At 47.8% G+C, this 11,856-nt stretch overlaps 2 protein-coding genes across 2 annotated transcripts; both read right to left on the bottom strand.

Annotated features, from left to right (window-relative positions):
* Window positions 1–4,787: 4,787 nt before the first annotated feature.
* Window positions 4,788–9,386, bottom strand: HOO65_070027 (reverse transcriptase family protein; the record flags this gene model as incomplete). The annotated part of the gene is made up of 1 exon (XM_071001222.1): window positions 4,788–9,386. The coding sequence occupies one exon, from the start codon at window positions 9,384–9,386 to the stop codon at window positions 4,788–4,790; it is 4,599 nt and encodes a 1,532-aa protein (XP_070856745.1).
* Window positions 9,387–10,569: 1,183 nt separating this feature from the next.
* HOO65_070028 (Importin beta-related nuclear transport receptor) lies at window positions 10,570–11,079 on the bottom strand (the record flags this gene model as incomplete). Its single annotated transcript, XM_071001223.1, has 1 exon — window positions 10,570–11,079. The coding sequence occupies one exon, from the start codon at window positions 11,077–11,079 to the stop codon at window positions 10,570–10,572; it is 510 nt and encodes a 169-aa protein (XP_070856746.1).
* Window positions 11,080–11,856: the final 777 nt, after the last annotated feature.

An 11,856-nucleotide genomic window follows, 5' to 3' on the forward strand; every position in this document is an offset into this window, starting at 1 on the left:
CAAAGCGGCGCCAACATCAATGATTTAGGCAATAATATGTTCAAGTCCGAGATCCACACCATTCGACGGCGAATGAGACTGTTGCCAAGCGCTATAGAGCAAACGAAGGTGGACTATGGAATAGTGGGGAGATGGCTTTAGGTGAGGGAAAGAGTGCAATTGATCAGCGGGACGTTCATGCGCAGGTGGCGGCGGGATTATCAAGGAGTGGTGGTTAGGAAAGACCGGGGCCGGCGAGGGTAAGACGGTGAGGAAGTTGTGATACGGCTGGTCATAGCTTAAGAACATGTAATAGTGTTATTAGAATATTCGGAGAAGCGACTGACGATCGGTTTTAATTCATTAAATGCCGTGTTGTGCTTTTACCCATGTTCTGTCTTGAGGGTCGATGACTTTAGTGCATTCACATAGTTGGTGCATCCGCTTATCATACGCGCTGCCGATGATGATTAGCTACTTTAGGCTATAAGATGGCAAGAGATGTAGAGAAAGACGGCTACTGAAAAAAAAGATAGCGACAGAAGACATGAACAGATAGTGTCAAACTTTACAGAAAAGCCACCTAGTGTTCTGTCTATTCAAGGTTCTCGGCCCATCCGGCGTTAGGGTTGTGCTACGGAATTGTGTAGATTATTCCTTCCGCACTTAAGGTCTGTGCAACACTCTGAACGGGATTGGCCTTTCCTCCCCAGCAATGTTTGACTATCTCCGGGGGGCTTAAAAGAGAGACACATCATCTGCCCCCATGCCATGTAAGCAGGCTCGGACCTGGTCAAATAGTACACACCGAGGACGGGAAAAAAGAAGTATAACTAGGATGATCCTTGAGAGATAGCTCGCCCCAACAAACAAGGCATTTCTGCAACGGCTATATGATGGATAGCACCGAATGTGAGCACATGGCTAAGCGGATGTGTGGGCGAGAACATGTGAGTGTAAACCCAAGCATAAGATTCTTATAGAAGGAGAAAAGCTACATCAATACAAATTGTTTCACGACACTGATGTATTTTATCAGATAGACATTCTTCTAAAGGTTTAGAGCCAGCTGATTGTCACAGTACAAGCCATGATTCTTGTGCAAAAGCCTGGTGACCAATGCATATGAATTATGAATGATGCAAAATGAAGAAGCCATCAAGAAACCTTGCATGGCGGGACCAGCAGAAGCCCAAAATTGCATATATACTTTGTCCCTAGAGTCAAGAGGGTAGGCTGCCTGCAAGAAGGAGAATGTAAATCACAAGTGAGCGCCTAATCATTTACTCGAAGCTCCCAAGCCAGCCTAGACAAAAAGGGTCGACCAGGAGACATGGGGTGTCTCATCAAATGGGGAGCATACGAAGAGACAACCTGGGAACCACTGAAGAATATGAAAAACCCGAACGGCATGCAGGGGCCACTGGAGCAGCAACTGTCTCGCAGAGCCCGAGCTTGAAGATGGGGGGGGGGGGGGGGGGTGCTGTTACAGACCGGAGGCTAAGGTCAGGTTCCTTGGGCACCCTGAGGTCTGGACACCGAGTTACACAGGGGGCCGCCGGGCCAGGCAGGAGGGGTATGAAGATGGAGAAAGGATAACCACCGAACGTCTTCGTCAACTCCCTCGTCTCTAGTTTCCCATTCCAAGTTACACCTACTAGTACTAAGTGAAGTTACTTGCCCATTCTCCCATGCTCAACGTGACAAAAGAAGCGACTCCAAGCCTAGCCTTGTCATATACTCTGGGAGGCTCAACACCACTGAAAACGAAAGACACGGTAAATAAACAGGAAGATCATTTAGGAGGCTAGAGCTCATCGGGCAGCCCCTCGATTGGCTATGAAAAAATGGAATGGCTATGGTAATTTGGCCAGGGCTCTGAATATTGGTCCTCTTCTATATTGAATGTCTAAAGACTCGTTTATTTCAAGTCATGGATCATGTATGTGTATTAGCCGTGCTAAAACTTTACAAAGTTAAAAACAAAGAAAGACAAAAGACTTTGCTTGAAGAGAGTTCCTTACTTGGAATTGATGAAATTGAAATTGAGGCTAGAATGAGGCTGGAGTTAAGGTTGGTGAAGTTGGACAAGGTTTATGTATATTTGAGTCAAGTGATATTTTGTTTTATTGGATAACTGCTGCAAAGCCTCAACTATTGAACCACTTGGGACTGGGAAAAAAGAAGTAGTTGATCCGATCAAGAGTAGGCTCTTAGCTAGACACTAAGTCCTGCTAGCCTAGCTATTTCATTCGCAATTGTCCATGTCTACAGCACGCCCAATTCCATCGTCACCCTCGCACCAACACTCTTCATAAAGGATGCGACAGTTCTTCAAGCCTCTAGCAACAATGTTGCCATCGGTGTTGGCTACATCGGCAGCAGGGAGTGCAATAGCAGTGCCAGCAAGAGCGAGTAGGAGGGTAACAGTCCAGTATTGCATTTTGTTGATTTGGTCGTTGGTAGAAATGAAGTTGAGAGACTTGTCAAGGGAAGAAGTCCAGAAAGAAGTATAATATAGGAATGAAATTTGGAAAATGTGTAGGTAAAGGTAAGTGCGTGGAGTGGGAGGACTGATGTAGATGTGAAGAAGTAGTGACAAGACTAATTATCGTGGAGGGAGGGGACGTCTTATATAGATGTCGGAATAGGTGCTTGAGCGAAAGTTAATGGAGCAAGTAAAGCCATCAATACTTCAACATCACCACAGCTATACTGATCAATGGATTACGGGGCACATAGACACTTGTGTATAGGTTCCTATAAGGTTAGTTCCTATGAGCCTATGGCTATAATACAGTATGTATGGAAGTAATGGATTACCCACGAGTATAGCTATCTGTGCATTACTCAACTTTGCCTTGTCAACTGAAGCGATCTATTTTCGGGATTGATGGCCACATCTTGGACAACGCCGGACTTTAACTCCGTAGAGTGGAATTTCTCGGATTTCCGGTCTTCTCTACATCATCTAATGGTAAGATATGTAGAGCCTCTTGCATAGCTTCGATCACTTACATACCTTGTCCAAGCCAGTCTCCTCTTATACTACTTGCACAGTTGACTTAAACATAACTCCGTCAACCAGCAGGTATAAACCCAGCTCACAAATGAAGCATATCATATGTTACAGCAGTGTAGACACGCTGGATATCAAGCCATTTGAATAGAAGCAGTGGAAGAACACTGACATGCTTTCTACTGGTTCTACATGTTGAGATAGCCTCAATTTCGGGTTCAGAGAGTAGGGAGATAGTGAGGCATCATGTTTATCAAAGCCCGCAAATGTTAGCACTCATCGCTATAGCGTGCGAGATAAGCGAGCGACGCACTTTTATCAAGCATCCGAATTACATTCGCAATAGAAATACCATAATCTATCTCATCAATTGATTGTGGTGCTTTCCCTATAGTTCAAGACCCTACTTTCTGTATCCTAGTCCTTTTCCCACACCGTCGCTGCCCTACTGTGTTATTATCTTGTTCCAGTTGTCGAACGCTTTCCCGTAGTAAGACCATCTCGTGTATAGTAACAGTTGTTGCCTTCTCAAAATGCTTCATGGCTTCAATTATTGACTTAGGAGAGCTGAGCTGCTCTTATGATTTCTAATCCTTCCTTGCAGATAATTGGAATGCGATTGGGTCTCTAGCACTGTCTTTGGCAAGGGGTCAATGGTATCATGACTACTACGGGAGGCGTCGGAGTCCGTATCTGCACATCAAGCTTCGAGATGACAGAAGGATTAAAAGCCATACGAGCGGCTCCCCTGAGTCAATAATTGAAGCCATGAAGCGTTATGAGTAGGCAAAAACCGTTACTATGCATGAGGTAGTCTTACTACAGGAAAGTGTTCGACAACTCGAACAAGAGAATAAGACAGTAGGGCAGCACAAGAAGGGGGAAAGGGCCAAGATATAGAAAGAAGGACCTTGAACTATAGGGAAAGCATCACAATCAACTGATCAGATAGATATTTATGTGCAGGTAACAGTTGAATTCTCGAGAGGTGGTCGCGGAGGGTCACAGGGAGCAAAGGTTCGGCAGTGTAGTATTTGCAGAAAGACCAGATATAATGCAAGGACCGTTTAGGCGGCAGTCAAGGTCAACAAAAAATAGTATAGTGATTAATTTTAATTGATCAGATGGATGATGGTGTTTCCATTGCGAATGTAATTCGGAGGGTTTATAAAAGTGCGTCGCTCGCTTATCACGCACGTTATATATGCATGATATAGCCTTGCATGCTGGTCAGGACTACGACGTAAGCAGCTCAGATACATCCGTAAAGTAGTTTATTTGATATAAAAGAGAGATTCTTGGGCGCAGGGAATCCAATGACATAATATTACTGAGTGATGTCGGTGCTTATCGTTTGGAATGTTATTTTGCATGTTGATCTAGAGTCTGTGAGAACCAACTTAGCGAGTAGTCTGAGTCTTTAGTGAAGACTTAGGTGCGGGAGCGTGTGTAAAGTTGATCTTGTATTGTCTGTCCGTTCTATCTGCTAACGAGTGATGGTACGAGCTACTTAAGTATCTGGAAGTGAACCCCTTCTCCAAACCATACCTGTCCTTGTGACTGAATCTCCAACCATTAGTTCACGATTAGTAGTTGGAGTATACGATTGTGACGTATGAAGAGTAGTCACGAGGGAAAGATGTGACATGGGTGAATTGCGCTCAGACCCATCCCTGCGATCACATGCTTGTAGTAGAGCCGAGGAAATGCTGCCGACGGAAGCCGAATTTTCACAGACCCCCCAGGTCAGTGCCATTGCTGACGCTTGATAGTATGGGGCTGAACTGAATTACGGCGCAAGTTTGGTGCCTATGTCGACTAGACGCAGCTGTTGGACGAAGCGCTTGTAGGCGTCCGTAGCGAGAGGCTTGGTGAGTCCATCAGCAGCCATTTCAGATGTCTTTATCCATTGAGGTACTAAACGACCTTGCTGGACTTCTTGACGAAGCCAGTGCCTGTGGATGTCGACGTGACGAAGCTTCGTGGTGAGCTGAGCGTCTGGAGCCTTGAGAAGGCGAATCGTCTGCTGATTATCACAATAGATCTCTGGCGTAGTTGCTGGGTATCCAGCCGATTTCATAAGGCGCATGAAAGCAACTAAATCTCTTGCAGTTTGCGATAGTGCAAGAAGCTCGGCCTCTGTGGAGGAAGTAGTGACCGTGGATTGGCGTGCGGCCTTCCAATCAATAGCCCCGTTGTGTAGCAGAAAGAGAGATCCGTACGAGGAGCGACGAGTATCGATGTTGTCTGCAAAAGCAGAATCTGAGTAGACCTTGACGTCTGTTTCGTAAACTTTGAAGGCAGATTCCATGGCATCGGATGAGTACTCAATCGCAAGTGTAGGTGTGGAAGCGAGATATGCCAGTGCTCTGTCAGCAGCAGCCATGTGTTCATTGGAGGGATTCGACATAAAGCGTGCAAGTTGTGAAGCCGCAAAAGCGATGTCTGGACGTGTGACAACAGCTGGCCAATTTAATGACCCTACCTTCTGTTGATATAGATTGACAAAGTCGGGCTGTGCTTGCGTGCCTTCTCGTGGTGCCATGTTGTCAGGCCTCATGGGTGTCTGGTACTTGTGCGTGGTGACGATGTTGAACTTAGTGATAAGTCGTTTGATATACGCGTCTTGTACAAGCCAAAGCTTCCGTTGACTGCGATCTCGTAGAATTCTGACTCCCAAGAACCAACTTGCTGGTCCGAGGAAATTGGTTTCGTAAATCTTTGAGATCTTTCTTTCGAATGCGCGTAGTTCGTCAGTTGCTGTGGCTGCGTATATCAGGTCATCGACGTAGTACATGACCAGGAGAGTGCCATTGGGATCCTTGTACAGACAGTTGCAACCATTCACGGGTACCAGTCCGATGTCTAAAAGCGTGTTGGTGAGGTGTTGGTACCAGAGGTATGGTGACTGCTTTAGTCCGTAGAGAGCCTTTAACAGTTCCCAGATGTCAGTGCCTTGCGAGAAGCCGTCTGGTGCCTGTACAAAGGTCTGTTTATCGATGTTCGGATTGATGAAAGCGTTGACCATGTCCGCTTGAGCAGTTTCCAGATCGTAGGCTGCTATTATTGACATGAAGTAGCGGAAGACTCGCATTGCAGCAGTGGCGGCGAAAGTTTCTTCTGGGGTTGGCTGTAAGTCTCCGCGTACGCAAATACGTGCTTTGAACTTCTTGAGATAGCCATCTTCATCGAACTTATACTTCAAGACCCATACCAAAGGTAGGACTCCTTGTTGGTCGGCGGATTCTTTGGATGCCCAATTAAATGCTTCTTTGCTGATCAGCGTATTGATTTCCTTCTCGCATGCTGCACGCCATTGACTGGCGTATTGGGATTTCATGGCTTGCCAGTACGTTTTTGGCTCTGGAGGCATGGAGTCGCGATGCGGACGACTGTTCTTGACCCCCCCAGCGAAGGAAGCATGAAATTGTCCCTCAGCAAGCTGTGCTACGGCAAGTGCAGCGTTTCGTCGGCGTGTTCTGCGATTTGGAAGGATGTTCGCAGTATCGACATCCGCGCTGATCGTGTTGGCACGAGGCGCCACATTGACTCTGCGTGATTGTGATGGTAGAGTTTGCGACGCCCCAGTGAGCTGTGTAGGCGATGATGGAGGAAGGAGATCAAACTGTGAGTTTTCTGTTTCCGGAAAATCAATGTCTGGCGTGGGACTGGGCGTGCGAGGGTTCACGGGAGGTGCTGCCGTGGCCGTCTCGTTCTGAGTGTTGGATTGTGAAGGCGAGGCTTCTGGTGAGGGCGTAGGTTGGCCACTCCAAGGTTTGACGGGTTTTTTCATTGTTATTTTTTCTGTTTCTGAGGGCGAGATGGCATCTGGTACGGGTGTTTCCACTGGTTGCTGGACTGTTTCTTGAAGAACGGTTTCCCATATATCCTCATCAGGTTCCGCAGCGGAGTCTGGCTCGATCGTGCTGACGAAGTGTTGTATTGGCTGCAGGATTGCCAGGTCGACACTTCGTGGGTCGTAAAAGTCTGTCTCGTCAAAAGTGACGTCTCGTGTGCGGATGACTGCCTGCTGACTCGGCACCCAGATCTGGAAGATATTGGTAGAATGGTATCCGACAAGATAACCAATGTGCGCTCGATATTGGAGCTTCATTCGATGCGGGATATTGCGGATCAACGGATATGCCTTGCATCCGTAGGGACGGATGTGGGCGAGCGAAGGTTTGTGTCCGTATAGCGCTTCGAAGGGCGTCCGATATCTAAGTTTACCTTCATCTTCAACTGCGAGTGCGCGAGTGGGAGTCCGATTCAGGAGATACACGGCCGCTTCCATGACTTCTGGCCATAGATCATGTGGAAGAGGTCCTCGAAGCGTACGAGCCTTCTGGACAATCATCTTACCAGCATGTTCAGCACGACCATTCTGTGCTTGAGTGGAGGCGGCGCTCGATTCAGTGATGACGCCAAATTCCTGGGTGAGCTCGCGGTATGGTGCTCCTAAGAGCGCCCAATCGTTGTCGGAGCGGAAACATTTGACGTTGCGGCCATGTTGATTTTTGACTAAAAGAATAAACGCGCGGAGATGTGGCACAACCTCCTTGCGCCGACGCAGAGGCCAAAACCAGTGTGCATGGCTGATCTGGTCGACCAGGTGGAGCCCCCATTCCATACCGTTGTAAGCGCGGTCCATCTGGATAAAGTCGAAGCAGACTCTGTCGAAAGGATTGATTGCCTGGATCTCATTTTGGTTTGATCGGCGTGAGACAATTGCGTGTGCCTTTGACAGAGCACAAGTCTGGCATTCGATGGTGGTTGGACCATGTTCCACCCCCTTCACGCCATCGACTGCTTTGACAAGATGTTTCATTACATCAGGGCCAGGGTGACCAAGCGCCTGATGCCATCTATTTTCTGCGGCGGTGATGGGCTTGCGGGGTGTTGCGCTTGTGACGGCAAACGCGCTGCTCTGGAAGAGCTCCATAGGCGTGTCATGGCCAAAGTTGACGAACAGGTGGCCATTTAGTTCTCGTAGGCGCGCAAAGACAGGTTCGTCGTCGGAAAAGAGCACATTGTCACGAGTGTTGAGGTACACTCCGCGAGATTTGAGCAGTTTGTTAGATACCAGGTTGGTGAGAAAGTCCGGCACGTAGGCAACATTGGTGAGTTTGATGAACTCGGTCTTTTCAGGGCCACTGATAGGTATGACAACCTCTCCGTAAGCCTCTATTTTGACCTTCTGGCTGCCGGCAGCGAGCCATTCATTCTGCACCTGGCGTGTCTCGGTGAAGGCCATACGTGAGTTGGTGACGTGGACGTCTGAACCAGTGTCATAAATCCAGCTGTCTCGGAGGCGCTCGAAGTGATCGTGATTTTGGACTGAGAAAGTCCCGGCGGTTGAGGAGGTTGCGAAGGCCTTCTTGATTTCGATGCCTGTACTCGCGTTCGACGGCTGATCTGGCTTGTTCTGCGCAGATTCTGGTTTCTTGACGTACTTGGTTGAGTTCTCGACTGACTTGCGTAGCTTCCAGCTATCAGCGAGTTTCTTGTTTATCGAATCGTGAATTTGCTGGTTCGCCTTCCAGTCCGATGGGCGAAGTGACGGGTGGAGGTACAGGCATGCACTGAACCGATGCATCTCTCCACATAGGCAAGCCTTTTCCACGGGCTTCTGTTTTGGCTGATCGGTGGTTGCGACAAAGGCTCCCGTCTGAGGCTGGTAACCTCTCAAAGCGTTGACCAACTGGCACTCCTGTCCGAATTGAACCAGAATATCTTCGAAGATGACTTCTTTGTTCTTTATCATTCGGGAGACCACTCGTTCTACCCAACCTGTCGGTGCGATGGGGCCAACAGACGCAAGCAGGGCTTCAACAGCGCTGGTGTTCTCAGCCTCTGACAACTCAAATTCTGTGAGAGTTGCGTGGGCTGCTAGCAGGTTGTTGATCCATACTTCAAGACCCTGCTTCTTCGGTGGCTGAAGGGCCGTCCTCCAGGCTTCACGAGCCTGTCTCTTCATCTGGGCGGTGGACTGATTGAACCGTTTGTAGAGAGCGGCGATCTGGTCCTTGGCTGTGTGTTTTTTCTTTAGCAAAAGCCGGCTGAGACTGCCGGAGACGGTTTGACCGATGAAGTCTGAGATTACTTGCAGAGCCTTCTGTTGCGCCTCATATCTCTTCAAATCGAGTGCGAAGACACGATACTTTCGCTCATACAAGGGGTCTTCCAGATCGGGGAGATGAGGTTCAGTAAGTAAGGTCTGGGTGGCGGGTGCCGCAGTTGCAGCTGCGTCAACAGTGGTTGGTGGTTCTGGTGTGAGGAGATCCCATACTGATAGGGAAATGGATTTAAGCTCTAAGCGGTGGTACCAGACATCCCAATCCGACTGAGAGGTCAGCGTGACCTCAAGTTGAAGCTTCTGAGTAGACATCTTGATTAGCGAATGTAAAGTTGCGTTAATACAAGTGAGGCGGGAAATGTGTTAGTTAGGGTGAAACAAAAGACGAGGTGACGAGAACAAGTGTAAAAAGTGAATCAGTAATAGCGAGTGCGAGTGAGCGTGAGATTCTGTGTTTTTTGCAAGTGGTAGACGTCAACCGGGCTCATAACTGTGAGAACCAACTTAGCGAGTAGTCTGAGTCTTTAGTGAAGACTTAGGTGCGGGAGCGTGTGTAAAGTTGATCTTGTATTGTCTGTCCGTTCTATCTGCTAACGAGTGATGGTACGAGCTACTTAAGTATCTGGAAGTGAACCCCTTCTCCAAACCATACCTGTCCTTGTGACTGAATCTCCAACCATTAGTTCACGATTAGTAGTTGGAGTATACGATTGTGACGTATGAAGAGTAGTCACGAGGGAAAGATGTGACATGGGTGAATTGCGCTCAGACCCATCCCTGCGATCACATGCTTGTAGTAGAGCCGAGGAAATGCTGCCGACGGAAGCCGAATTTTCACAGAGTCAACACTCCAGGCCATATCAATCCCAGTGCCTGTACTAGGGTCGTACTCTTGGTTGGATTTACAAGGCCCTTACCTACCAGCCTCAACATTACCCACCAGACCGTAGCATAGTCATCCAGTGCAGATTATCTCACCTGAACTTGCAATGACTGATAGGTTCAATTATGTTTTCCTCGACTTCCTTACTAGTAAAGAGTTTAGATGTTGATAAATGGACACATATATTCGTGATTTATGTCGCAGTTTCATGTTTTTTCTTCTGATCCTGACTGATCAGCTATAATTGTTGTCGCGTAGCGGCAGCAATGTATGTGAGCGGCGCAGAGGTTACTGTTGGGACATGACTATGACCTCTAGGTCCGAGTTGTTGTGGAGAATCTACCGGCCGGTAGAGCATCGGCTAATCGCATGGCTTATATACGTGTCCCGTCTAGTTAGTCTGAAAACTGCAGTTGCTTAATAGATGATATCGGCAATTACAACACTAGGCATATGTAGAATAGCTCGTATTGTTTGAATCAGTTGGTTTAGAATAGATCTTGATGTTTAAATCAGTTGATTTATCAAAGGCATTACTTTTACGCGACGTCCTTAGGCTTTCATCCCTTTTGTTTGGTGCTCATGATAGGGTGTCAACCCTTTTATGGGTGTTCAGCCACAAGAGGTGTGGGTCTTGATTGTGAAAAAATGGGGCATGCATGGGACGCCACTTAACCTGTATAGAGCGCCACTCAACACCCCCTCTCTGCCGTAGGTAGAGGCTGACTCGATCACGATCGACTCATGTGGAGGTTTGTCGGGATCCAAGCCACCAAAGAGGACCTTGTTGTACTTTTTTGTGAGGGGGGCCGACGACAGCGGCTTAGTTAGGGCGTCTGCTATTTGGTGCCTGGTGTCGGTAACAGATCCATCAGCAACCTTTTCTCGAATATAGAAGTGGTCGGCCCTAATATGCCTTGTGGCCCGCGATGTAGCGTCCGCCCGATTCGCTGTGGTAAGGGATGCCTTGTTCTCTGCGAAGCCTGTGATCTCAATGTCGTGTCCTGTTTGTGTTGCGAATGATTTCATGAACATTGCTGCTGCCATAGCGTCTGACATAGAAATGGGCTCGGCTTCAAGCGTGCTTCGTGCAACAACGTTTTGTCGTCGTGAATCCCACATGACAGGACCTCCAGCTTAGTATATGACAAACCCTGTAGTAGATTTGGCGCCGGGACCGTCAACCCAAGTCGAGTCTGAGTACATGTAGGCCTTTATGGGACCGGTGACATGTTTCTGTGGAGCTGTGTAGCTCGTTTTCAACCACTTGGTGGTGTTCATGTACCTTAGTAAGTGCGTGAGCATTCCGTCGTGCGAGATTCTTGGATTGTTGAAAGCTGGCACCAGTCTGCTCAGCGCTGGTGAAATGTCGGGTCTTGTCATAACACGCACATACATGAGACACCCAACAAGTCTTCTGAAGCGCTCGACTAACTCCTTGTCCAGTTATATCTCATGGGGATCTATTGGTCTGTCCTGCCACGGGTTTGATGGTGGTAGTGGAGCCGGGGTTTGGCTTGGCTAGCTGGCATTGGTTCATGCCTGCTTCTTCCAAAATGCTGTCAATGAGGATTATCTGGTCAGCATCGATTGCATTGGTAAGATCGATATTTCTAGCGTTTGTTCGGGGAAACGCAGGCTCATAACCTGTAGAATAGATCTTAATGTTTGAATCAGTTAATTTAATCAAGGTAACGTAAGTTACAAGTGAGCGCCTAATCCAAGTCAGTGCCCAATCTTTTTACCACCTACATTGTAGATTCTGAAAGACCCAACTTAGCGAGTAGTCTGAGTCTTTAGTGAAGACTTAGGTGCGAGAGCGTGTATAAAGTTGATCTTGTATTGTCTGTCTTCTATCTTCTAACGAGTGATTGTACGAGCTACTTAAATACCTGGAAG

Source organism: Ceratocystis lukuohia, assembly GCF_044167205.1.
Source record: "Ceratocystis lukuohia strain C4212 chromosome Unknown Supercontig7_pilon, whole genome shotgun sequence".
NCBI classification, from domain to species: domain Eukaryota; kingdom Fungi; phylum Ascomycota; class Sordariomycetes; order Microascales; family Ceratocystidaceae; genus Ceratocystis; species Ceratocystis lukuohia.